Source organism: Netta rufina (assembly GCF_964035555.1).
Source record: "Netta rufina genome assembly, chromosome: 7".
NCBI classification, from domain to species: Eukaryota; Metazoa; Chordata; class Aves; order Anseriformes; family Anatidae; genus Netta; species Netta rufina.
This window is the reverse complement of record NC_140130.1, coordinates 19,292,921-19,320,511: the sequence shown is the minus strand read 5'-3', so window position 1 is coordinate 19,320,511 and position 27,591 is coordinate 19,292,921. Positions and strand designations below refer to the sequence as shown.

The 27,591-nt window shown below is 40.8% G+C and overlaps 1 protein-coding gene across 1 annotated transcript; it reads left to right on the top strand.

Annotated features, from left to right (window-relative positions):
- Positions 1 to 8,259: 8,259 nt before the first annotated feature.
- Positions 8,260 to 26,362, top strand: TMEM273 (transmembrane protein 273; the record flags this gene model as incomplete). The annotated part of the gene is made up of 6 exons (XM_084290186.1): positions 8,260 to 8,314; positions 13,240 to 13,290; positions 14,101 to 14,211; positions 14,803 to 14,827; positions 25,568 to 25,594; positions 26,242 to 26,362. The coding sequence occupies 6 exons, from the start codon at positions 8,260 to 8,262 to the stop codon at positions 26,285 to 26,287; spliced, it is 315 nt and encodes a 104-aa protein (XP_084146312.1). The 3' UTR covers positions 26,288 to 26,362.
- Positions 26,363 to 27,591: the final 1,229 nt, after the last annotated feature.

The following is a 27,591-nucleotide window of genomic DNA, read 5'->3' as shown; positions in this document are numbered from 1 at the left end:
TGTCAAACATGTCAAGAAAAGGCAAAGTTAAACACTGAGAACTCTGACTGCACTGGGTGTCCTATCTTGCTCTTTTTTATTATTCTTTTAAATAAGGTGTGTATATATATATATAAACACATATATAGAAATGTGTTTTAGAAAAACAATAGAGGCACTCTGTTTTGGCAATGGTACCATTATCTTCATATCATTTGACTTCCTCATTTCTTTTCTGGGTACCCTGAGGTTTACCATTAACACAGCTATTTACATTTATATTCCTATAAACATTGGCTAGAGATTGTGCTCTGCTTCCTGAGTTAACAGTAAAATGAACAGGATGATTTTCAGAAGAACAGAGCACCTCTGGAGAGCAGAAGATGCTGCTGCTCTGTACCCCGACACAGCCTGAGCATGGCTGGGATCTGCTTCCCAGTCCTAGACACCCATGAGGTGCAAAACTCTCAAGAATTTGAAAAATAAAATAAAATAAAATAAAATAAAATAAAATAAAATAAAATAAAATAAAATAAAATAAAATAAAAAAATAAAAAACACACAAGTTTTCCTCTGCGTTAGAATCACATAGCATTTGAAGCGGACTAATGCAAAACCTTTTGCCTTTGTAGTTCCTTCAAAATTTATGATTGTTTAGCTTCCTCTCAAGTCTAACTCCAGTGCCAGGTTTCCAGACTCTCTATTGTTTAGTCTTTTTCCAATAACCACAATGTTCTTGCAAGCATTTTATTCACAATGTCCTCACTGTCCACAAAGTCCAACACACCTGTATTTCTCTGCTTACACAGAGTACAGGTGGATGGGAGATGCTAGAATATTGGTGGGAATTGGGCATACTTTTACCCTTTCATTCTCCTGCTCTGAATTTTCCCGGCCCTTCTATTTTGCTCTGTGCATGCCACCTGCAAAGAGTAAACAGCCATTTTCAGAGGCTGCTTAGCAGCTTTCTAACACTTCAAAGGTATTTTAAGACACAGCCGGGTGTATCAGAATGTGCAACAATGACAAAGCTGGGCTGCCTTGGATGTTTTGCTCATGTCGTATGAAAACCTACACAGGAAAAATTCCAGCAATGCTGTCGCACTAAAGGAACTTTATCAACACAGCGCTCGCCAGCAACCAAGACACACTTGATAAGCAGAGGAGCAGACACTGTCATCCAGCGGGTACTGCAGCTTTTGTTTAAGGTCGCCCAAGCCTAAACTCATTGCTCAGAGAGAAGAGATGTCCTTACCCCTAAGGACATCTTTAATGGGTAGGGGTAGCATAGCTTTGTGGCACTGTTGCTTCACCCACAGCCTCCCAACTCCTGTAGCATCATTCCCAAATTCCACAGCATCCCCACTGTGATTCACAGTGCTTCAGAGAACAAGCAGTACGTGGAGGAACCGCCTCCTCCAGCAGCTCGCTTAGACAGACCTCAGCAATGAGACAAATGCAACATAGAGAGGTTTTCCAATGGGCTACTGCACGTATGGAAATCCACGGGATCCAGGGTCCTGTCTCTCCCTGAGCAGACTCGCAGCTCCAGTGTGGAGCTGACCTGTGCAGAGGAGCTGTTAGCTGACGCCTGATGAAAAAATCAAGCAGACACCTCTCTCCCCAGCCTAACCCAGCTTTCTGGTAGAGTTGGATCAAGTGGTAAAAGCCATCGCCTGTGACAGATGGGGAGAGGGCTCAGCAATGCCGAAGTGCTGCTCTCTGCTGCATGCCCACCCACAGGAGCTGCCCGAGCTTGCTGGTCCTCATCTGCCAAAGCACCTGTTTATACATACAAAGCAGCTTCGCTGATATTATACAAGCTTGTTCTGTGTTCAGCACAGGAGTTAGACAATAAATAAGGCCCACTACTCCCACATAAGGATGGGAATAAAGAGATATGCTGAACAACTGCCCTCTTCACTCTGCCTCATTCACTGTTTGAGATGAGGAGAGGATCTGCTCTTGAAGCCAGGTGCGAATAGGACAGGGAAAAGGGGACAGGAAAGACTGCGCACCATAGAACTGTGTTACTAAAGACAGCCATGGAAATATGCAGCAGCTTGATTTAACAGAGCTTATTTCTGACATTTCCCATGGTAGCACAAAATAGCATTTCCAAAAGGTTGTCTTAGGGCAATAGAGTTCTTCTACTGTTATTTTTGGTAGTGTTTTCTAGGTGTTTTTTTGTTTTGTTTTGCTTTGTTTTGTTATTTTTGTTTTTGTTTTAATAAAGAAAGGAAAATACAGATTAGGTTCTTTCCATACTGTAATAAATACTTTCCACTCAATGCAAGAAATCCATCCATGCAATAGAGGACATACAGTCAAAAAGCAACAAGTTATCCACATGGGAGTATACACATTTTTAAGACAACCAAGCCAAAAATATTTCAGGATATCTCCAGGGGGCAGTGTGGGTGAGAAGTGGGATCCATAGAGTCTCTATGCCATGTTTTCCTACAACACGGCTGACATGATCAGTGTTGCCTGTGTGTGCTCCTCAGCCCTCCCAAGTCATCTGGACTTATTGAACAATTTCAACTAAATTTGAGCGAGGGTTGAGGTATTCACCAGTTGGTGAAGTTTTCGTAGTTTTAAAAGAAACTTCCCACCTGCTGGCCCCCTGAAAGATGTCTGTATGGAAAAATAATCCCTTTCAGGGGAAAAAGCAAATCAGTCAGATGGTCTCAAGTTGCTAATAAAATGTGAGCTGCTTCTATTGAAAATAAAACAAGATCAAACTACAAAAACAAACAGAGCTGCTGTCTCCAGTGACAACTGTTTGCAGCCTTGTTTTTGGAGGGACACAGGCCTTATGTTGTCTCCTCAGTTCCTTTAACCTGGTAAACTTGTGCTCTGTGTGTTCCCACACGTTCCTCCCAGTGACTCATGGACTGCTATGTCGAAGGCAGGATCCTGACCTCTTTCCTATTTCCTTAGCTAAGTGAAACACTTCCCAGTCATCTCAAGCATCAACAAGTCCTTCTCATTCTACACTGGCAGCTAACTGACAGGCTAGCTGGTGGCATTATGAGAAACCTGAAAGACTTTCTTATTAATCTTCTAAGCTAAATAAACTACTTCATACTGGACAGTTTGTCTCCAATGTTTATAAACATGTTATACAATGGGCTCCAGATCAGATTAGGGTTGTCTAAAGACAAGTAAGAATACAAGTCTCTGTAAAATCATTCCTCTGAGCTGTGGGCTACAAATGCACATGATGCTGTGAGCTATGTTTAAGAATCACCATAGCTAATCCTAAGAACAAATCTGCGGGCCTAAATGCACTACTCAGAGCTTGATAGCTTTCCTGGAAAATTTTTAGCTGTTCAAAACTAAAAAGGAATTGAAATCCTTTGGTGTAAAGCATCATTCCAGAAACAGAATCAGCAGGTGTCCCAGGATCCAAAACTTTACCTGGTCTGAAACCCCGTCTAGAACAAATTTGACTGTTTTCACACACCAGATATGCACCTTTAAAACAAAAACATTAGCCACAAGGTTTGCTATGTTGATTTTTCAACCCAAATTTTTGTCTGCCTACCTGCATTTCATAGAATCATAGAATCAAAAAGGTTGGAAAACCACCCCCATCTGGTCCAACCATCCCCCTACCACCAATACCACACACTAAACCATATCCCTTAGTGCCACATCCAAGCGTTCTTTAAACACCCTCAGGGATGGTGACTCCATTTCATCCCAGCTCCTGAAGTGCTAGCTGGCAGTTGTTAACCCAAAAGATACACAGCTTCCCAAAGAGATGCGTAAGTGCTTTCCTTCACCAGAGAAGATACTGTGTCTGCTATACCCATCTTTCCTGCTGCCAGCATAACACAAAATCAGTCTGGGTTAGACATGTAAAAAATGCTTTTTGCACATTGATACAGACCATATGAACAAATAATCCAAATTCACCTGGTACAGAAGAAATTAAGCTCAGAAAAAGTTATAAATTCCATGAGGGACACTACACGATTTTATAAACCTTGTGAAAATAGAGCAAGATTTGGGACAGGAGATCTGCAAATTGAAAAGTCTACTCAGCTGAGCTATGGACTACTTTGGCATTTTCTTTCCTGATGATGCATGGAAGAGACCTGAGTAGACATGTCCCAAGGCTTTTTTTTTTTTTGTCTCCTTGCACCTCTCTGAGTTGGCAATAGCACTGAGCAATAGTGTCCCACAAATAAAATCAAGGAAAAAAAATAAGAAATTTAAAAATTTACGAGCATATTCCTTCATAGTGAGGGGGAAAAAAGGGAGGAGGAAAAAAAAAAAGAACACTGAAATGTTGAATGGTTTCCCATAGTATTTGTTAGCATCAAGGGAAGAAGGCGCTAAATAATTGGTGCAGGCGTGTTTCCCTTTGTTAACACACCCGACATCTGTGATTCTGTTGCTTGCTGAGATGTGGAATCCCTCCCAGTTGTCCCAGCAGCTCAGAGTCCTGACAGAGGAGGAGATGGAGAAAATAGCAAAGGAAGAGCAGCTGTGAGTTTTCAAGCATAGTTTCAATTCGTTCCGGATGCCCACAGCAAAAGACCCTTGATTTTTGGCAGTAACCAGCCTGAACATGTTTTCCTCAATTTGTTCCATGATGTGGCACTTTAGTGGAAGGCAGCATGTCCATACACACCAGATCACCCTGAGGTTGCCTAATATCCATTGATATCCATCAAGCCAAGTACATAAAAACTTTCAATTTTTCTCTTCCTACAGTGACTGTAAGACTTGGCCACACTCTGAAAGCAGATTTTGAGCCTGAGGACTGGATTTGAATGGAACAAAAGAATCGGACAGTGAACCACCTCACCCTGTTTCTGCCTGCAGTGGCCAGTACAGAGGATGCTGTCAATGGTGGCATGCATCAGCTGGTGACAGAACATCTTGTTCAGCCTGGAGGTTTGTTTTCAACATCTTACTTTGGGACTGACATGTATCCCACTGCATCAGAGTTCTTTATGTCTCTTCAAATAGGTTGGATTGCCATTACTTAAAGAGCATTTTTTTTTTCCCACTTGACTTGTTTTGATGAAATTCTTCATTTCACAACACTTGTCATCTGTCCTATCTTGCTCATCTCCAGTCAGACTCTTACATTCACACTGTGGTTCTGTTATGGTTCCTTATACTGCTGCCATGTTGAAAGTGACAATCTGAATTTCCTTCTCTCTACCTAAGGCCTCCATTTGCTACATGCTTTGCCCTAATCTCACAAAATCATGCAGATAGTCCTGGATCAAGCAACTACTCCCAGTGAGAAAACAGGCCCTGCCACTTAGGTAAAGGTTTTGGAGAAGTGCTCCAAAACACCCAAATCCCTTTTTCAGTTAATCAGTATAAATCAGGGCATGTCCACTGACACAAATTATGTTACACCAATTAAAACAAAAGGGAAACAAACACTTGCCTATCTAGGCCCTCAGAGTATTTTTTGAAGATCCCATTTCTGAGCCCACTACAACTTCCCTGGGACCTCACACAAGTGCAGGCTACTGCACTGGACTTCACTGCGCACTGTTTTGTGGAGTTTGATTCTGTTTTTTTGTTGTTGGTTTTTTTTTTTTTTTTTTTTTTTCACTTTGGGACATATTCCACAGAGAATCAAAGTCTGCCAGAAGGACAGAGTTTTCTTTTAACCTCAGGTGGAAGAGAAGGAACAGCAATACAGTGTGCCTCTAATTACAGCCACCATGACAGTTCATATGTGTAGCAATAAAAATAACCATAAACCTACCTAATCATTAAAGTAAAGTAAACAACTCCTCTCTGTATCATCATACACAGGTACTGGAGTTGCTAATAAACCAAGAAGAGCACTGAGGCACTGGAGGAGCATCTTTCCTATCTCCACAGTTTCTTAAACAACTTTAGAGGCATATTTTTATTAAGTATATGCAAGGCAGATGATCTTAAACCTCAAAAAGAGTCTGTATAATAATTGTGTGCTCTTCTAATGCTCTCCAAAGACCTATTCAGAGTCCATTCTGAAAGACAATAATATATCAAGAACTTCTGCAAACTTCCTCCTAATGAACACATGCCAATTTGAGACCAAGAATTCTGGCCTCAGAGGACAAAATAACCACTGCTTTTAGTCTCTGGGTGTTTTGCTACTTTATTTCAGAGTGATTCAAAATCTAATTAAATTTCTAAACTCTAATGAAATTACAGAAGAAAAATCATTTAGGATTATATTATATACAATTACTCACAGCTGAAAATTACAGTTAGCCCCTTTCACCAGGATAGGGTCTCCTGAGAAATCCTTGTTATTCATATAACGTATAAATCTGACACTACTCCCACTATTTACAGGTCGAAGGTAAAAGCAGAATTAATTAAACATATATATCCTGCCCAGTGGCTGGATGGCAGAGAGTGGGTAATAGAGGTCTGGTAATGATGACTATGCTTGAAACCACACTCCCAGTTTGGTTAAGAACCAGAATAAACCTACTACAAAGTAGGAGTTCAGTAAGCCTGGCTTACTCTGATGCTCATCCTCACTGGAGGTATGCTGTGAGTGAGAATAGCGAAGCATATGTACTCAGCAGTGCACTGCCAGCTGGCTGAGCTAGCTGAAGCATTTTGTGGAGAAGTAGCAACAGAATAAACCAAGCAGTTTGGAAACTTCAGCCAAACACTTGGATATTTAAATGCTTAGTTGTTTCTCTGAAGTAGGAGAGGCCCCTGAGACACTGAGTTAGGCAGGGAGGGGGTCAGGAGGTGGTGGTGAGGTGGTGGTGAGGACAGGGGAAAAAAAAGAAAAAGAAAAAAAAAAAAAAAAGAAAAGAGTGCTAGCATTCATGTTATTCATCCCATTAGAGATTCTCAGCAACTTTGGAGTATGGGATCATTTGCAGATGAAACACATGCTGTATAAAAACTTTGAGGGTCTCCTACTAGGATCCTTGTATCTTTTCCCTACATCTGGTGCAGAGAACTTTGTCTAGTTTTGATGTTTTCAACTCTGATCCCAGGAACAGTGAAAGAGCAGCAGTGAATTACACACGTGTTCATACACACACGCTCACAACGGGTCAGAGCGTTAACAAATACGTTCATGAATTGCTACCACATTCAATCTGTTCTGCCTATGCTTCATAAAGCAAAACAAGCCAGGAATTGAGGCCACCTCAGAGAGTTCATAGGTCATTTTTATTTACATTTTCAGTTCCTCAAGAGTCTTATTTGTTGTCTAAAACCATGTTCTGCACATCCCTCCACAAACACCTGGAAGACATAAACATGATCCTTCACTCACATCTTGTCAGAGCAACTAATCATTTGTGAACGCGTCTTGCTCATCTGCAGCCATTTTCCTGCCAAGGTGGTCGTAGACCTGCAGTCACCAGCATTCTCTGTAGTCTACAGTGGTCCATTAAAAACAGACTTCTGGAAGGAAGGAGGGCTTTACAGCTGTAAGCTACTCAGCAAGAAAGAGGTTTTGTCCAGCCTTAAGATATGCAATTCTGCTGAAATATTCCCTCATCATGAGAAGGAAAAGGAAGAAAAAATGGAAATTTTCTTGAAAAACAGATATATATATATAGTTATTTTTTGTTTTACCGTGGTATAATGACTAAACTGTACTCTTGTCAGAGGCATCATCTGGATGTGACACTGCTCGGCAGGGAGGTTGGATTAGATGACTTCCAGAGACCCCTTCTCACCTTCACCAGTCTGTGATTCTGTGATCTGCCAGTAAGTTACTCTTTTTAGTTCCTACTGTGCCCGGACATTTTTCTAAGGCAGAAACTGGCAATGGTGGCTTTCTTTTCCAGGAACTGGCTTGCAATCTTTTTGCAGTTGTGGTGAGTTTCTTCCACTCTGCTCTCCCCAAAAAAATGATGGGGGGAAATTATTAAAAACATTTTCTCTCTAAAGAAGAAAAGCCACTTGCATCACTTCAGGCTGAGAAGACTTCAGCAGAGACCAAATCACTGTGGTAGGACCTTTTCAATTTGGTAAAAATAAATATTAGTATTTAAAGTTCCCTCAGAGAACAAAATAGCTGAACTAGGCTCTGACTGTTGGCTGTCCATCTTCTCCTCAAAATGTTTTCAAGCATGTAGTTTATTTATATGTTGAACTTAAACCCAAAAAAGGGAACTTCTGTTTGTAAGCGTAACTACTCAGGATGTGACTGTTGCTTCACAATATAACCACGTGACCTGGCTTAGCTTTTTTTTTTTTTTTTCCCTCTCACCGCAGAAGAGCAAAATTCAGAAAATTTGGGTGAAATCACTCTGTTGTCAAAACTTCACTATGATCTCACTAACAAGCTGGATATCGGTCCCAACAATATTTCTTCTTCTCTTACGTAAGTGATCGATCATATTTATTTTATTTATTTTCCATCTTTTTAGAGAGCTTTTTTTTTTTTTTCCTGACTTTGGTCTTTGTTGGGATTATTTATTTCTCAGTCTGATTGCATGTACACGTATGTTGTTTTAAACTTTGTTTAGAACTCTCTTCCTCGGAGAAGAAAAGTTTGTTGAGGCAGTGGGGTATAGGTTGCTGGGTTTTCTAAACAAAATTTTCTACCTTGAGTGCTAAGGGATTGGCCACGTGTCATACAGAAGACACCCTGAAGTTAAGTACGTGCATCTTTGCGTAATAGATGTCAAAGCTGCTGAACATCCTGTCTGGCACTATGTAGGAAACTACTTTAGTGGAGCGTAAGGAAGAAGTTGATCTGTGTGCATGTTACCTGCAAGCTGCTTTTGCTCTCTGCATCTCTTACTTAGACTTTGATGCTCCTGACTCAGGATGCTTCTAACGCTTCCTGTCAGCTCAAAGCAGAGCTTTGTCACCCTCACAACTTGCCTTTTATTTCACGGTTTCTCACCTCCAGTCTGCACAGGGAAGAAGTGGGTCACACAGATAGGAAGTGTCAGCAGGATTTATAATATAACATTGGGACTAAGGTGGACTAATTCAGGACGGAGCTGGCAGCAGCTAAAAGACAGAAGTGTACGTGGATGCTGTGATCTCTGAGAGGTTAGGTAAGGGGGCAGGCACCCTCTGGTGGCAAAATTCTCATTGTCACCAGACAGACGCTTCCTACATCACCCTACTTCAAGCAGAAATTTACCGAAAATCATCATTTACCTTGGGGAATCCCACAAGACAGTTTGCCCCACCTGAAGCATACAGCTCAGCTCTTCCAGCTTGCACCCACTGCATATGTGCTTCTGCCTCTGCTCTTGAATGTAGCACTATTCTTAAGTCTAAAGCAGTGCTCTATCCTCTTGTCATCCTTCTCAGAGTATACATAGAAATTTATTGCTCTTACTGTCCTTTAGTTGGCTCTTGAAGACCTCTGCACCTTCCTATAGATGCTTCCAGGAGCTCAGAGAGATGGAGACTGTCTGCCACGTAAGGCATGGATAGCAGCTGTTTTTACAGGTCTAAAGAGAAAGTGCAACCATTGCTCTCTAGTTACTGACTAGCTATTGCTCAGCAAGCAAATGGCACAAGTCCCATTAATCCAATAGCATTTCCCTGGAGCAAAGAGGTGCAAAAGGTAACCTTGCAATAGATACAAGGAAAATACATTAACATGGCTCCAAGTGGCACAGAGAAAGGTGCAGGCAATGCCACATCCATGGGACCTAGATGGAGAGGAGCCTGACAAGGGCTAGAGCTCACCAAATTCCTGTCTCCTTGTGGGAGTGACTCCTGTCCTCATCTATTACTACAGAAAAGGACTGAGGAATGACCCATTTGCCTGCATGCCAGCAGTGCTTATCTTACAAAATTTAGATATAACTGACAATTTTGCTACACTAAATATCTACATATATATATATATTAACAGTGCATTCTGCACCATTTTTCTCCCTGTGTTGACCCATTCGCAAGGCACTGTCTGAGCACCCATGGGTAGCAGATGGAGAACAGGACATTCCTTGGTGGGGCAGCTCCCAGAATGGGCTGCTGGCCTCAGGAGCTGTGTTCAGCTTCACCCAGTTCTGCCCATGGCTGGGGGGCTAATCATGCCTAGGGTTCACAGAGATCATGCACACAGAGGCTCCTGGTCCCCTCAGAGCCTGGTGTGTTCATATATATGGGCTCATTGCCTGCCTGGCTGCTCTGCCTTGGTAGAGGTAAATCACATCTCCTGATTTAACCACAACATAGATGATCAATGCGACACAATCTGTCTGCATCACAGTGCAAATGCATGAGTCAGGCTTGCATAAAGGCTGGGAAAACACCATCAGTTATGTCAAGACCCTTCGAAAATGATCACAAGTCACTCTGGTATAGATATTAAATTCATCTGCAAGGCTCTATGACCCAGAAGAAAATCCTGTCCAAGTTCAGAGGGTTTATTCAAGAAAGGGAGTTAGTCTGAGCCCAGTCTGCAGAGATGCGGGCCAGACAGAAAGCTAGAACTGGGACTAGGGAGCTGCAGAGCATTAGGAATCATTTCTATCACCCTGTCCTGGGAGGACTGCATATATCCCCAGGAGATCTGAACTGATGATGGAACCTAGATCAAACAGCAAAATGTGTTTAACTGTGTTGATCCCCTTCCTTCCACCTAAGGAGAAAGGAAAACAAACAGAAGCTAGCTACCAAACACACAGTCCTCAAAAGCAAGCGGTATTTAAGCAGCATCCAGTAAATGATATTAAACGTTAATTAAAACCATATTGAAACTATGAATTGAAAACATTCTCTCCAGTCCTGTGGGTTTTCAGAGATTTCCCTCCCTCCCTTTTTAAAAAGAAACTAAAAATTAAATCTCAATATATTAAAGTGACCTACATAAAATATTCCATGTAAAATATTATTTCTGCCATAAAACACATAATCTGTCACTGGTTTAATTCCATTAGAAAGCATACATTAAGGTCTATGTATTATGACCATTAGGATAATAAAAGTAATACAATATAACTTTTATTATGTTTGAATTTAAAACATTCTTCATATGAGCACAAAGAATAATTAAGTGGATGGAAGAAAGTTTTTTTTTTTAATTTATAATGAAATAAATTCACAGGCAGGAGCAAAGAGACTGGTTCTTAATCTGGAAAATCAGAAACATTGCTTTCTATACCTATGTATTCTTAGACTTTTGTGATTATTGTTTTTTGTTTTATTTTTTATTTATTTTTTTACATTGATTTTGGTCATGTAGAGAAGTCAGCTTTTGTGATCATATGTGCCACTGGATTCCCTACCCCTTCCAAATCCCATCTCTGAGTGTCATGGGATTTTTTGAAAGAAAACATTTCTGCCTGTATAAAAGAAGTTTCCTGATATTTTTTGATTACGAAGAAAAAATTGGGGAAAAAAGGACTTTCCGCTCAGTATTACAGCTCACTAAATACATATGGTTTAAAACTCAAGACTTTTTTAAGCTTGTCTCCAGGATTTTGAAGCATGGTTTGTAATTTATGAAAATTTGGGATTAGAAATGTGACTAAGGCCAGGAAACAAAAACAAATCTGTTCAGAGTCACCCAACGTATCAGATTTTTCTGATGTAATGGCAGAAGCCCCAGAGCCCAGACTCAGCTAAAGAGATTTTCAGCAATCCGAAAAGCAGACTCAACACTGATGTCTCTAAAGGGACAGAAATGGCTGGTTTGGTGGCTTTGGAGAATGAGAGGATTATGCTTGAAATTTAAAAACAAGCTCATTTTTAAGTATTCATTTTAGTGGGAAAGAAATGAAAGCACAGCCCCCAAAACCTCAAAAAGGCAGGATTATTTCTCCATGGTGAGAGGCAATCTGGGTTTTACCACGTGGGCATTTTAGCCGAAGGAAAGCTGGATGCATTTAAGACCTTGAAATCCCATTTGAGTTTCAGTCAGAAATCCCCATTAAAGTGTGGAATGCCTATGAAAAGACAACGTGGGGTGCAGAACAGCTGTCTTCCTACCAAGTCCCTTATGACCAACCAGAAGTACCATCACACAGGCAGCGGATTGCCAAGGAGGGTACCCTCAGGGATGCAGGTCCAGCAAAGCAACAGAGGAGCAGATCATCCTGTGTCTTCCAGGGTAGGTTTAGTAATCTCACATGCTGTAAACGCTTAATGTAGGCCTTGATGTTTTACAGGATAAGTACTCTGGTGCAGAGGTACTAATTCCATCTGCATCAGTCCATTGCCAACCACAACACAGGTTTGGTTCTGGAAATAATAATGTCTGTTGTCAGCCAAATAATGTCTGTTGTCTGCCCAGCAATAGCTGGAGAGGACTTTGAGTTCCACCTGAGGAATTTACCAGAGACAGAAATTTAATAGCACATTGTTTTAAAACACAGGGGATACATCTGCCTTTAAAGCCTTCTCATGCTCCAAGCAACTCATGCAGCTGTGCAACAGTTAGGTTATTTGGTGCTGCTTGAAAAGATTTTGGTGGGAACACCCTTGCATGCCCATCTCTGGGAAACATTCAGTTGTACATTTTCAGCAATTTCCTACAATGAGCAAGCAACATCAAATATGACCTTTTTTTTTTTTTTTTTTTTAAACAAACAAACAAACAAACAAACAAACTACTTCTTATTGTTGGAAACTTTTGAGTCCATCTCCTTCAAAAACTACATGGGCAAGAATTGTTTTCTTCAAACCCACTCTATCTTGAGGGACCCTGCACAATCCAAGCATCAGGCAGCCCAGCTCAGTGGCTTTATGGAAGAGAGCAGGGCCAGGAGCAGGGCCTTTTGATGAACAGGCAGCTTGGCACAGGAATCTCTGGAAAGGTTGCTTCCAGCTCACAAGGTTTTCTTGCCCACAAGAGAAAAAGACTCTTCTCTAAATTTCTTTTTGAAGGCTGGGGCTACAGCACATGTAGGGCTGGGGTTTTGTTGTGTCCTCTTTTGCTAGCATGTCTTACTAGCTTTACTGTATCTGTAGTCCTTTTTGTGATTTATAGCAACTTCTGTTTCAACTCTTGCACACAGCTCATGGGCTTGCAGTGAGGAAATCTTAGAAAGGAAACAGTACTATAACAAAAGTTTTTAAAACTATATTTTCCATTCTGTCCAAAAATTACCATTCAGTAATTTGTTCCAAATGTCTAAGATTTCCTCATTAACTTTACTAATTTCATATAACTTTGCTAACACTTTGCTACTGCAGGAAGCCTCAGGTCCTTTCTTAACCTTTACCTGGATGTTCCTTTCCTTTGGGAATAGCCTGATACACATTCTTAGCTTTAGCTCAGGTACATATAGCACATTCTTCCTAATGTCTTAACAGACAAAAATATTTCCTTTTCAGATTTTTGGAGAGCAAAGGTCTATGCTTCTGAAAACTCAGAGGATGAAATAGGTCAGTTTATGGGGAGATTTTCACTTCCAGGCAGAAAGTCCGGGGGGGAGGAGGGGAGGTTCTGGGACTGAATACACATAGAAGAATTTAAAAACTTTTTATGTGTAGAAAATTATTATCTGGTTGTGTGCTTCAACTTTGCCTAGCACAGCAGAGTTCTACCATGTGATTGGAGACTTAAAATGAATTTTAACTAAATATAATGAGCATAGGGAGAACAGAGCCAGGAGTATCACAGATCCTGTAGTCTCCAGCATGACAGATGACTATGTACACATAGTGATGCAAAATAATAATATGCTTCATAGTTTACACTTAAAATTCTCCTGCTTCCTCCCTGAAAAGAGTTACAGGCAGAGTAGTCAGGCAGAGCAGGATGATGGGGTTGGGGGGAGGAGATGAAGCTGTGCACATGCAGGTAGGGGAAGCAGGAATGGGAGATTAGTAGGATAAAGAGCGGAGAGGGAGTGGGGGTAGTAGAATCTTTGGCAAAAAAGTTAGAGTCCTAGCTGTAAAACTCAGCTGAGACCTGTACACACAAAGAGTGAAACTTGTTCATTATCATATAACTGCATCGAGCCCCTTAGCCACAGTTTCATATGGTTTCATGCTGTGCAGGGGTAGTCTGGTGTGTGAATATCATCACCTACCTGGTCTGGCTCAGCATCATCAGCCACTTCTGAAGAATAAAGTGACTTTGAAAAAAGATGTATTTTAACTTTGGCAGATTTGTGTTACCACATCTGAAACAAACAGCTGTATTTATTACTTATTGGCGTATATTCACTGTCTTGTTTTCAATTTTTGCAGATTTCACATATCTTATTATAGGAGTTACTCTGGGAGCCTTTCTAGCAATTGGTTTTATAGCAGTCATAATTTGCATGATCAAAAAACAAATGCTTGACAATGTATTTGGAGGTAAGCGAAAATACTCCCGATTTCTTATCCAAAGATTGAGATCTCCTTGTGTTTCATGCTGTTTACAGTAAATGCTTGTCTCTTAAAGGATAGTTTTGCAAACAGACTCCCCAGGTACCCTGTGAGGATACAAATGATGGCGTAATGCTACTTCCTGAAAGACAAAGAGCTGATGCTTTCTTTATTGGCACTACATTCCCTAAGGGGAAATTGCTTCCTCCTAATTCTCATCAAGCATCTACCCCTGAAGTTGTTTCTCATTACACTCTGGATATGCACTACCAAAACAAAACAAAAGAAAACAAAACAAAAACACCACAATATCTCAAAATACCCAAAACGTTAGCAAAAATAGTTTTGAGAAAGTTGTTGTGAGATATTCTAGCTGGAAGAATTAAGAAGGGCTTTAGGAAGGCTGCATGGCACTACTAATATTAAAGAGTTTTGCCTCAGAAAGGATGGCTGGACCTTTACCTCCTCCAGCAGCTCTACCTATGTTCTCCTTGTTGCATTCTCACAGCATGTGAACAGGCCTTTCACCACTCTTTTCCTGGTTTCTAAACTAACTGCATTTTCCTGTTCTCTCTTTAGAGTCAGATGGCAAAATGGATAGAAGGTAAGAATCATTGCTCCCAGGGTTTTCTGAGGGGCAGCATGATATGCAAACTGTAATGATAAATTTCTCTTTCTTTATGTATGATACTTCCCCACAACTGTGATTTGAATGATAATATAATATAAATTTATTTACGGTCTAGAGGACCATGACACCCAGTACATCTAGTGGAGCTGCATGGAAAAGGAAATTCCATATAACAGGGGTTTGACATTTAAGAACTAGGAAAGAAATCCCAGCAGACTGAGATTCATTTTCCAAAGAAAATACTTCAAAAGCTTTTGATTCTGCCCTTTTATTTTGCACTATATTTAATAGCAAGCTCAAAAAAATACAAATAATTTTTTAAAAAGCCTTAGATTTGGATGAAAGCCAAAGGTCTCATTTCAGAGGTGCTGAACTTAGATTCTCTTTGACATTGGTAGAATTTTTCCATGTTTTCTCTGCAGCAGAGCTTTTACTATACCGATATATTTTCACAAGCCCTTTAGATTTCCAGAAAGGAATAGAGAGATGGAAAAAAAAAAAAAAAGAGGATCCAAGAGGAAAAAATAAAAAGCCAGAAAGATATAAACCACAGCAAATGGCTTCATCAAAAGTTTCCCAGTCGCTGTGACTGGGCCTCAGTTCCAAGAACTCCCTTCACCCAAAGGTCTTTCAAATCAAGGTCATGCGGTGACCATTCCCATTGTGAGGGATGTATTTTTACCCTCCACTTTCGCTCCCGCTACCCAGAACCAGTAAGGCCATTTTAGGTTGTGAGCGCCTTATGGACTCACAGGCACAAGAGGTAGTGTCAGACTGCTTAGGGGATGGCTGTTCCTCATCTGAAGTCATTCAATAGGGTGGAGATGTAGAGTGGGGGCAGACAATGTTTTGTTTCTCCCTAAGATATTTTATGTGTGTAAAAAAAATGAAATTACATGAATTAATCAGCATTCTCATGGACTGAAGGCAACAGCTGTTCTCAGTGACCTAAGAAAAGCCTTTTGGCCTCTCTCAGAGAGGTGGATAGAAGTGCTAATAGGCACGTCCTCATCAGTCATTCCTCACAGAGGCAACACAACATATGCAAACACTCAGTTTAACATCAAGGCAAGGACAGTCTTTGCAGAAAGTATTGTAATGTTTTGCCTAACAGAGAAAGGCCCCAGCACGGAGCATCTGTTGTTTGCCCAAGGGGACGCTTCCACAGCCTAACACAGCTAACTGTCACAAACCCCGTTTCCTTTCTCATCACACACTGTGTTCAGTCTCTTCTCTTACAAGACACTCATTCACGCTTTCTGTGTATCAGCCTTAAAGTAAATTAGGACTGCTGTAGAACCAAAAGACAGAGCATAGAGCACCCAGTAAGGTGTTTCTGGTGTGTTAAGGACAGTACAGACACAGCAACAAATGGGGAGGGAGAAAGAAAACAGAAATCTCAGAGACCAGACTCAGGAGAATGGGAGGAAGGGGACAAAGACAAGGAGAGACACGAAAGGCAGTAGATTTACTGCCTGGATCAAATACAGATGGCACTATCTGTGAGGTTCCTAGTTGCATGTTAAACTTGGGGTCTTAAGGCTGGAAGTGTGACACAGTACACACTGCACATTCTGCCTTAGAAACACTGACACCAACTTAGAGAAAAGCTGTAATACCACAGTATCTGGGGACAAAACTAGGTATCCTAATGATGACTTTTTTTCCTGTGTAGTGGAAAACAACTAGAAATCCACCATTTCTTCTTAGTCCATTTTACTTTTCAACAGTACTGTGGCATTTAGTAGTTTATTAACAAGTCTTTGTTCTTGTTCACTTCAAGGCATCTATGTATTACCGCTTAGTGGATTTTTAAGGGATTCTATAATACAGATGCTAATCTGAGGAAGCAAAATAGTCATTTACTGGTCTTAATGAAACTATTGGTTTGTAATATAAAATAGTTAATACCTAATGTGATCCTCAGTAACTAACAAAAACATAATTAATTATTGTTTACCTACTGTAAGGATGGAGTAGTATGACTGATACAACAATGCTGCAAATAATACAAACACATAATTTAGGCTCTAAAGAACTTACAGAGAGATTATAGATGAGAAAGTTAACAATATTACCTATGAAAATCAGATATCCTTGTAGTAGCATCAAGTTTTAGAAAGGAAGTTCATATGGTGGCTTGTTTTATAAACAAATATATGCTCTTCCACATCTCAGATGATGCAAATTCAACCTATTTGTTCTTTGCATTATCATTTTTAAATCCAAGCAAACTACTCGCAGAAATCAAAGGGAAATTCAGTATACAAGATCCAAAGTCCTATTTCATCTTTCCTCCTAACCTTTAGAGGAAGACCTTTCCATAGGACTCTCATCCATGTTGGCATCTCTTCTTTGTAGGACAAAACTTTAACCACAGAACAGTGGGAAATGACACGTTTCAGTTTCCAACATTCATCATTTAAATGGTTGAGGTTGCTTGTATATCTCTGCAAGGAGATGTATGGGAGGTAGATGTTCTTAACAAAAACAAACAAGCAAGCAAAAGTAACCCTCCAACCTGATTTTCCAACCTGAACATCGATTTCCTGAAAACAGCATTGATATATTACCTGATAAGTACTCATCATGATTAAGTGCTACAGTGTCACAAATACTAAGGAGTTTCCTCAAGAATATCCAAGCTATATGTTCATTTTTATCTGATTTATTTTTCCCCATAGGTCAAAGGGATAGCTTCCCATTTATTCAGGTCAGTGGAGAGATGTGATAATTAGATCTAACCTAATTTTCACTACTTGCTTCACTACCCTGGAGATTCTAATTCATGGCATTTTTAGGACAGTGGTTCATCCCGGAAACCCTTTTGATAACGCAAAGTCCTCTATCAGAAATTACTTAGTCCTAGATTTATTCCAATCAATCATAAAACCATCCTGAATCCCTCAGCTACACAGGCAACCTGAATCCCTCAATGATAATCAGGATATCACCCCTGTAGGACTGAAAAGGAAAACTGGCATATCATCCACAATCAATTTAATTTTCTACTTCACCACTGATGATTATTAGTGTTTGTTCAGGGAAAAACAAAACAAACTTCACCACTTTAATCCACCTGATAGAGCACTTGCCGAATTCATAATAAGCCAAATTTTGTTTTAATTTTCACACTGTTATTGCCACAAGTGCCTCAAGTCATTCAATTTCTCCCTCTAACTGGGATATACTCTGAGTGGGAGTATCACAGCCACATACACAAATCTCCATTTATGCTAAAGCCCCTATTAGCTGAAACTGAACCTAGCCAACACATTGCAAGATCACATTTTCCACTGAAATAAACATTCTTATATGTCCCCCTTGACACTTTCCCAAATCCTTAAAACAGAAGTGTTTCTAGACCCAAATCATACTGTCAGCTCATTGTGAAATAATTAACATTCACCACTCTATCCAGGTATATAACATTGTGATTTAAACAATCAATTCATAATGGGATGCCCTTAAACTCAATGGGATATTTACTAACACTTGAGAAGAGAGAGAGCCTTGAGGGAAGCTGCTGTCAGCTAACAAAATAGTAATTTAGATGTCAACTGACTATTATTTAATGTCCTTTTTTTTTTTTTAATTAATAGCTCATGTCAGTTTCAAATGCCATCTTGGTGTAAGCTTGGTAAATTATAATGCCTAAAATTTCATGCAAGTTTAATGTATTAATAAAAATGTCTGGGCACATTTAATGCTGGCAATATTTTGAGTTAACTACAGTGTATGGCAGCCAGATTTATTTTGACAGAAGGAGACAAAGAAAGAGGCATGCAGAGACAAGGAGAAGGATGGAGAGACAGAGAATGTATATTAAAAAGGAAAAGGCATGCATTTTAAGCTTGCTGTAGTAGCAAAAACTAATCTGTTGCCTCAATACAACCTGGGGAACAACACATACCAAAACTCCTCATGCAATTCTCTGGGTTCTGCAGGCCCCCATGGAAGTCACTCAGCATAAGATCAGGTTTTAAAGGCAATGCACAAACTGTACTGATACGTGAGAGGACAGAAGGAGCTTGGGAGCTGCACAGGCCCAGTGCCAAGTATAGTGCTGATTTTCTTTTGATATCTGAAGCGATATCTAGATGTTCTCTTGAGTTTTACCACTGGATTTCTTCGAAGTGACTGACTTTTCTTTGCTGGACTTGCCTTGTGAAACACAAGGTAATCTTGCAAGTCAGAGCAAATGGCAGAGGGCTTGGAACTAAACTAGGTTCATCTCTTAGGCTCTTTTTGAATGAAAAAACTCAGCTGAGTGTTATAGCCCTTGCATTATCCTCAGCTAGTGGAGCTCTCCCAATGGGTTGTAGCAGGCCATGCCTACTGACAGGGAAAGCCCTCTTCTTTCCTTATCCTGACATATCTGTGCACTCCAGGCACAAGCAATGCACCTTTCTGGTTATGTCAGATTTTTGTAACTGAGAGTCATGCAGTGAGCAAGATCTGGATGGTAATATACTTAAAGACAATAATTAAAACCAGCTTCATGAAAGAAAATTCTCCTTTCTTCCCACATCTTCATGAAACAGGATGTTTTTTCACCAGTAGTAGATTTCGTAATGGCACATGACAGTGTATTCCTCATGTGCATGAGGGTTATCCACAGTTCCCATGGAAATCCAGGATGCTGGTGTGCAGCCCACAACCACTTGCATCTCCAGCCCAAAGGTGTGCTATAGAAGAAAATGTACAGAATATCATATTTAGTTTTAGCAACCTCAGTTTCAGTTCAATGAGTGGAGCCTACAGTGACGGGCCTGCCATTCTTCACTGGACATTCCTGTTTAACAAGAGAACAACAATTGAAGAGTGCAACAAGTGTTTCATACAAACTGTGTGTGACTCTCCAGGGTGCTGGAAATCTGCAAAGGGCCTTCAGCTGAGGTAACTCTTGAAGCCCCTGTGAAATTATAACCTTTGAGGCTGATGATGCAGAGTTCAAAGTCATGGCTCATTGCTTCCATTTAAACTCCCTCTCTGAAACTAAGGAGAAACAGTCATCTCATCTTGAAAGCCTCTGGTCTCCACAACGTCAACTCTAAAAATACTGCTATGGATTAACAGGAGGTGAAACCATCCACTTGGAAAATATAAATATCAGAGATGGATGGCATGACAAAAACTAGGTTTGGACAATTAAGTGCAAGTGTGAATGTTGAGGTGCAGTTTCTTACAGAAAATGTATAGATTGCAGAACCATCACCACCAATATGTTTGAGTTAGGATCCTTTTTCCTATCATTTTGTCATGTTTGCACCTATACCCAGCTGCACAGACAGGCAGAAACTGCAAACATAACAGAGCTGATCTAACCATTTCAGAGCTTTCAAGCAGGCTGAGAGTCAGAACAAAAAGTCTGCTATTAGGAGCGGAGAGCAGTTCTTAGTTTCCTTTTGATCTAAATAGTCCAGATTGGCCTATAATGCTGTGAACTGTGGAATGCATCATTTGCCAGACAGGAAGCCAATCAAGTAGACATGAGTCATACCACAGATACTATTAGCCGCAAATCAAAGATACACTAATCACTGGAGTCTGAGCTCACAAAGCTAGCTGGAGACCTCGCTCTGATGTTAGGGTATAGAAAGCCTCTGTGAAAAAGCCACAAGGAGGATACCTTTGGAAAATGGGGTCAAAGTTCACAAATCAAAATTGTTAAGTAAATACACATTTTAGAAGAGACCTTGCCCTTGTCCAAATGTGTCACTGAAAGAGCAATGCTCAAGGAAAAAGGATTAAGACCTAGAACAGAGACTACACAAGATGCCGGGCGCTGAAATGCATCGCAGCAACTCAGATACTGCATCAGCTATTCACATGTAACACTATACATTCGCTCTGCAGCCAGGGAGGGATACTGTCTCGGTCGCTCTACTATCCGTTGAAATTGTATCTGCTTAAGATGCAAACACATACCGCTGCTGTACTATAGGCAAGTTCATGGGAAAAAGTACATGAAATAGCAAGATGCTAAAAATATATCTGCAAAGCAACTCTCTTTTATACAGTTACTAATCAGAGTAACTACGATGTCTTCTCCAGAGAAGATTTTTTTACAAAGAGAAGATGAAACAGGGATGGGCATTGGTTGTTTTAAGCCACACTACAGCAACTTTAGTGAATTTTAATTACTTTTCAGTGAAGTAATTTTCTCCTGCAGAAATATGTCAGCTTGGAAGTAGACATTTTCTTTGCACTGATCTGACATTTGGAGACGTTTCCCAGTCATGAGGTATTTCACTTTTCAGCTTAGAAATACCTGGTACAAGGCTAGCTCATTTGCAGCATTTCTTTCAAGCTGTGGCCTTCATGCTAAGGCTCCCACTAAGAAGTTATTACAGGATTTATTCAGAAATCTTTGTAGATGTTACCAATCAGTGCTGCAGTTCCTCTCTACAGAAGCTGAGACCACTTCAAAGTAGCTTTCTCATGCATGTTTGTAAACATCTGGTAACAACAGTAGTGAGGCACCAGAGGGAAAAGAATTAGCCATAACCTTCATCCACCCATTCTATCTGAATTGTCAGTAGTCCAGGCAGGCCTAACTTCCCTGAGGTGCCTGCATCTATCATAATTTTCCTAAAACAAGCTTCTCTTTTCCTCTGCCAGGAATATTCCTTTTAAACTCTGATACCCAGTGTCTTTTTCTGGAGAAAATCAGTCATTCAGTAGAATCTTTGACACCTCTGGGGTCACCAGTTTGAATGTTTTCTCTCATCACTCAGCAATATATACCCTGAACTGTTGTTTCCCTTACCACTCATTTTTTTTCCTCCAGAAGCCTTTCATTGTCCCATTTTTACATTCTCCAAAGAACCCAATCATCAGGTCAATATATGGTTTTCATAAATAATTAGAGGTTTACAAATAAGGAAAAACAGAGCCAAAAAAGACGCAAAAAGTGATCTCAGCAAAAATGGCTGTCTCAACTTTCTTGCAAATATATATTTCCAGAAACAAACCGTAAATACCTGTTTTGTGTCAAGGCAATGGTCACCAATAAACAGCATAATAAATTGGCTTTTCTACCTGATTCTGTCACTGTCTTGTCTAACAGGACTTGTTCTTCTGAACAACCTTGGGCAAGTTACTTTGGCTCAGGTTACCCTTTCCATAAAATGAAATTAATCTTTATTATTGCACACTTCAAAAGCAAGGACACTAAGCTTTACACTGTGCTGAGAACACCAGACTTTAAAAAGCAGTGCTAAGCCATTCTATAGGTACTCTTCAGGCGCTCAATTCCTTTCAGCACCATTTTTGAATGGCAGGACTACTTCATATACAGACACATACACAGAGAGGCAGTGTTATATATACACATACATATAGCCCAGACTGTTCGGGTGAGATTAATTCATTAAGCCCCTTTCCAGGATACTGCACTGATGCCAGCTATGAGCCTGATGGGCAGAGTCACACTTCTGGCTATTTTTCACTCCTTCCTGGCCACTTTCCACATTCTCTGGGAGAGCATCTGCCCCAGGACGCTTGAGCTCTCATCAGATCTGGGGGCTGCATTTGCAGTTGACCTTTTCACAGCGGCCAAATGGGGAGGAATCCTTATTCCTTCCTCCTCCTCTGCACAACTGTTTGAGGCTAGTCTTGAATAGCTCTAAGTCATTTGATTGTAAGAGTTGGTCCCAAACCTGCTGAGTCAGGAGAATGCTTTCCTGGTAATATTCAGACACCTGTCAGAGGCAATTCCTTCCACAGCCATCGTGGTCTCTGCTGTCAAACTTGCTGGTGTCACTGACTCCAGCAATAACTGAGTACTCTGCCTTTGCCTGGAGCTGCTGCAAATCTGGATAAAAGTTCAGAAGTGTTTCTGGAAGACCAGTCTCTTGGCTGCTGCCAACATGCACCTGGGGTAACTCAGACCCTGGACACCACAGGGCAGAGGGCTCCTGCTCCCAGGGAGAGCCCATCCACCACCCAGAGAAAGCAGCTTTGTGCTGACTAGGGCAAGGCAGAGAGGTGACAACATGGGATTATCTAGCAATGAAAGCTGCTGTCATAGCTTAGACAGAGATTTAAAAACAAACCAAATCAAGACCTCTGAAGCGGGAGGCTTAGCATGCCAGAGGTCTCAACCAGAAAAGAACAGCATCAATCAGAGCTCCTGCATATTCTGACTCACAGAAGGCACTGTATCCTATTGAATTTCTGGATAAATTCACACTGAACATCAAAAGAGGACTCTCTAATTTAAGATGGATTCCTACAACCCTTTTCTCGGTGACTTATGAAAAAATAATATTATTTATAAGTCCTTTTTTAAGATCATGTATATAGTGTGTCAGGTCAGTTTATTTCCATTCCCTGATCTCTTAATCTCATAAAGTTCTGCCCTGAAGAACCAGTACCAGGTATCAGCAAAGCTAAATCTGTCTTTCTTCTGATTGCTGCTTATAACCACCCACCTTCATTCTCCATGTGCATTTCTGTACCGGGTCTGGCTAGGTACCAAAACTTTACAGCCTGGTGTCAGAGAGCTGAAAGAAGTGAGCAATATCACAAAATGCAATGCTGACCTCTGCCTTGCAGGCTACACATGCTTGGGGATCCATGGACTGTTTCTGAGGGGTTCACAGAAGTTTAAGGACCTAAAGACTTTTCATACAGGTTTAAACTGAGCTTAAATACATTTCACAGAGGACCACAGCTTCAACTGAAAATTTGTATGGGTTTATAAATAGAAAAAGACAGAAAACCACTGGCTGAAAAGTAATAAGGTCATTTTTGGTGCATTAAAAACAACACCTGACCCACAGGTTGATTTTTGTTGATTTACTACACAGGCATTGCATTGCTTGTACTGACACAGGAGAGGTGGAGGAGCAAGGTGGGAGCTGGGAACAGCTACACTTTAGGTGGCAACACTGCTTTTCAAGTCTTTGTGAGATGGTTTCTTTAAGTGAGCTTTCACTGCTCCCTGGAGGAGAGGAAAGCATGAGCTGTTCCCAAAGGACAGTCCTGTTGCCAGGGTCAGTCCTGCTCTGCTCCCCATTTGCTCCCAGTATGGCTGCATGTTCTGGTCAGGCAGCCACATATTGCCTTTCACAGAACAGGCCTGGCTGAAAACCTGCATGGCATAACAAAAATAATTTTCAGAGAGATCTGCCTGTTCAAGGACATCCAGTGGAAGGGAAATGGTGGAATTTTATAGCCAAGGTGCTGAAGAAGGCTGGACCATCCTTCTGTGCAGCAGCTGGCATTGTCGATTGTGGGAAGGCAGCCTGGGAGCATCAGCAAGAAAGCCATTCTTTTTAAGTGACTTACCAACTATACTGGGCTACACGAACAGGAGCATCAGCCTCCCAGGCAGTCTATTCTCTGCTCCTTTTGTGCGTGGTGAATTAGTTACTTAGGCTGAGGCAGGCAGTCTCTTTGGAATGGTGCTGGAAGACAAGGCCTGTCCCAGCAGCTCCCTGCTGCTTTCTTTCCCAAACACAGGCAGGGGAGGGGATCAGGTGAGCGTCCCCAGACCTAACCAATTGCTGATTCACTCCAGTTAGCTCAGATCACTCTGCATTGGCCTCATTCTGCATTAATCTATTATTGATCTGTTGTCATAGTCAGAACAAGAGGGGGAAATTGTTATTTTTTTTTGTTTGTTTGTTTAAATGACTACAGTTCCAGACAGGCAGAAATTTGCGTCACTTCGTTCACATGCTTAAACCTGTGAGTTCTTTTTTGTGTGTGTGAAGAAATGTTGACAAGTTCAAAAGTACTGCACACATTGGGTCTTTTGATTCTGTTTTCAATTCCCTCATCTCTCTGGGAAGAGCTGATACAAACTGTTAGGAGCAAGCTGAAAAATACTGCTGCTGGACCCAAAGGAGCAGTGTCACTACATGTAATTACTTTGTCTGTGAAGTGCCAGCCTGGCGGAGGCAAAAGAGGGCTGAGACAGCCACTAGCAGCCTCTGATATGGCCTGTGGGCTCCTCTCCTTGTGTCCCAGCAGACCTCTTCTCTGGATGCCCTGGAAGCTCCCCCAGGGCTGGGTAAAGCAGGGAGCAAGGAGGGAGTTCAGCCATGGAAGCACTACAGGATGGTGCTGATGCACCCCAGCCCCAAACTGTAGAAATAAACAAGGAAAGAAAGAGCAAAGCAGGAAAACACAGATTTTCCTCTGATTTTAGCCTATATATGCCCACCACATGCTCTCCAGTGGACTTTATGCCCAGTTCAAGCTAGAAAGATACAAATCAGCTCTTAACTATTTCTTATGGACATGAACTGTTAGCGCAGTGAATTTCATGTTAGCAGAAAATTTCAGCAAACTTTCCAAAAAACACGTGCAAAAAAATTTCTCTCAGAGAAGGAAGACTGAGACAAATTACAAGAAGCCTGTCCCTGGCTGACATATCTCCTGTGAGGTCTTTCTTTAGCGAAGTCATCAGAAAATGCTTAAGTAGTATTGAAGGTGGGGGACCTGAATACCATTTCCCAGTTGAGTCACGAGATCCAAGAATATAAATAGCTGCGGGCTGCAAGGCAAGATGACATCTTATTTCCAAGAACTGACGCTAGATGGAGTAAAGCTGAATAACAGATTAAGAGTAGTGAAGGAAAGAGAAAGAAGGAAAAGTTCCCGTGTTTCACCAGCTCCTAATGTGGTGATGCTTTGCATGATTATTTTGATTAATGCACTGAAAATCACCATTAATAACTCTTTCTCTATACTTTGCAGGTCAAATATGGGATCCAGTCAGAACAGGTACATTGCTGGGTACACATGGGTCTGGGGAATCCCCATCTTCCTATCCCCAACCACCTTGTTCCACCCTGCACAGCCTATGGCAAGTCTTTTAGCTGCCTCATCCTCCTGCATCCCAGCTGTCACAGTGTGACTGTGCTGCAATGCAGCTGCCCTGCACGAGCAGCTCCTCCAAGCAGTAAGCTCTTAGAGCTGCAGCCACTATCGGGGTCCAGGAGCTGCTCCCTGTGTGAGAAGGCGGTCCCAGGAAGAAGCCCAAATAACAATGACCCAGAGCTTGTAATGCAGTGAGAAATTCTCTTAGCAAGATGCTGCCCTACAGCTCATTGCTGCCTGCTGGGGGAATCTGAACTGGCAGCAAAGGGGACATCTGGTTACCACCACAGCCCGAATCATACATTCATCCTGTTAGCTCACTGAAGAAAAATGGGTACCTCCAAAGAGACAAACATCTAGGAAAGAAAAACTAAACGTGAGGAACTTCATGAATGTAACTACAGTCCCTCCAATAACAATTTTGCAGGAAGCCTGTAATTCTTATCTGTGTAGCACCCAGCTCAGCTTTTACAACAATGCTATGGATCTATTTAGATAAAAGAAATGCCAGAAAATTGTTGTTAACCTGCAATGTTTTCTTTTCTTTTCAGAGATGACATCAATGTACTAGGAAAACCAAGTACAAATAATCAATAATCCTTTTGCAATTGACAGCTGCATGGTCTGAGGCTCAATAGAAGTCTCTTGTGGATGAGCAGGAATCTCACACCAGTAACAATTCCTTTCTTTGCTCTTTAATTGAAAGACTGATTGATTGATTGATTACAGGAAGAGCTTATAATGCATGCTGGCTTCCACCACCTGTACCAAAATTCCTGTAGTCTCTAACAGCATGCATGCATGAAGGAAATGCATGAGGAAATAAAAAAGATGAACTCTGCTCATTAATAGATCTTGTTTAGTTGGTTATAAATACATGATTGATTTTTAAAATAAATTAAATACAGGGTATTCAAAAATCTAACAATACATTTCAGCAGCAGGATTCATAGTCACACTCATAATTCAAGTTACGTAAATAATGGTTGAAGTAACTTAAAAATTATTAATTTGAGGTTAAAGCCAACAAGGCTTCTCAAGTTTTTCAGGAAAAGTATGTTTTGTGTTAATGTGAAAACATTTCATTCATTAAAGGTAAATCTTTTTTAGCTTTAGGATCAATAACTTTAATTTACCTTTAGGTGGTAATGTTAATTTCAGCCATCTCAAATGAATTGTGGTCGGTTATGAACTACTGTTTTCCATGTTTTATTTTTAGAACGCTGAAATGAAAACAGTGTTGTACACCCAAAACAAAAAGTTTCTGGACACCTGAAATTAAATATTAATTTGCTACAAGCTAATTTGTAATTTCCAAAATCCACTCAACCCTGTTTTTTCAGTGTAAAGCAATGCACTAAGCTCAATCAGAGTCTGTGAATAATTTCAGTCTCCTATCCCTCCATTCTTGTTCTAGTCTTGAATATTCTGTTGAATTTGTAGTCACCAAAAATGCTTTGCCTAGTTCCAGTTACAAGCTTCTTACAGTGCAAGTGACAAGAAGAAAAATTAGTTTTGTCTCAGAATTTTTTTGAAGAAATTAAATAATTATAAATGGTTTAAACCCAAATTATTTTGTAAAAACATCCCAAATTTTGCAGAAGCTGTGAGCCTGTTGTCTCAGTTAAGAAAATAATGCTCTGGTTTATATTCTGCTTGTTTTAAAGCAAGAATACTTTATTATAACAGATATTGTCATTGCAAAATGCACAAAAAGCAGGCAGATATTTGTATTTCAAATCAGGCTTTACTTTCAGCTTGTAAAGACAGGCAGCAGATGTCAGCTATGGGGGCTCTGCAAACACTTGGCTGGCAGTGACTCTGTGCTGAGCATCCTCTCCTCTCAGGAAACCCAGCAGGAATTAAAGACTTGGGAGACTCAGGTAGATGGCACACATGGC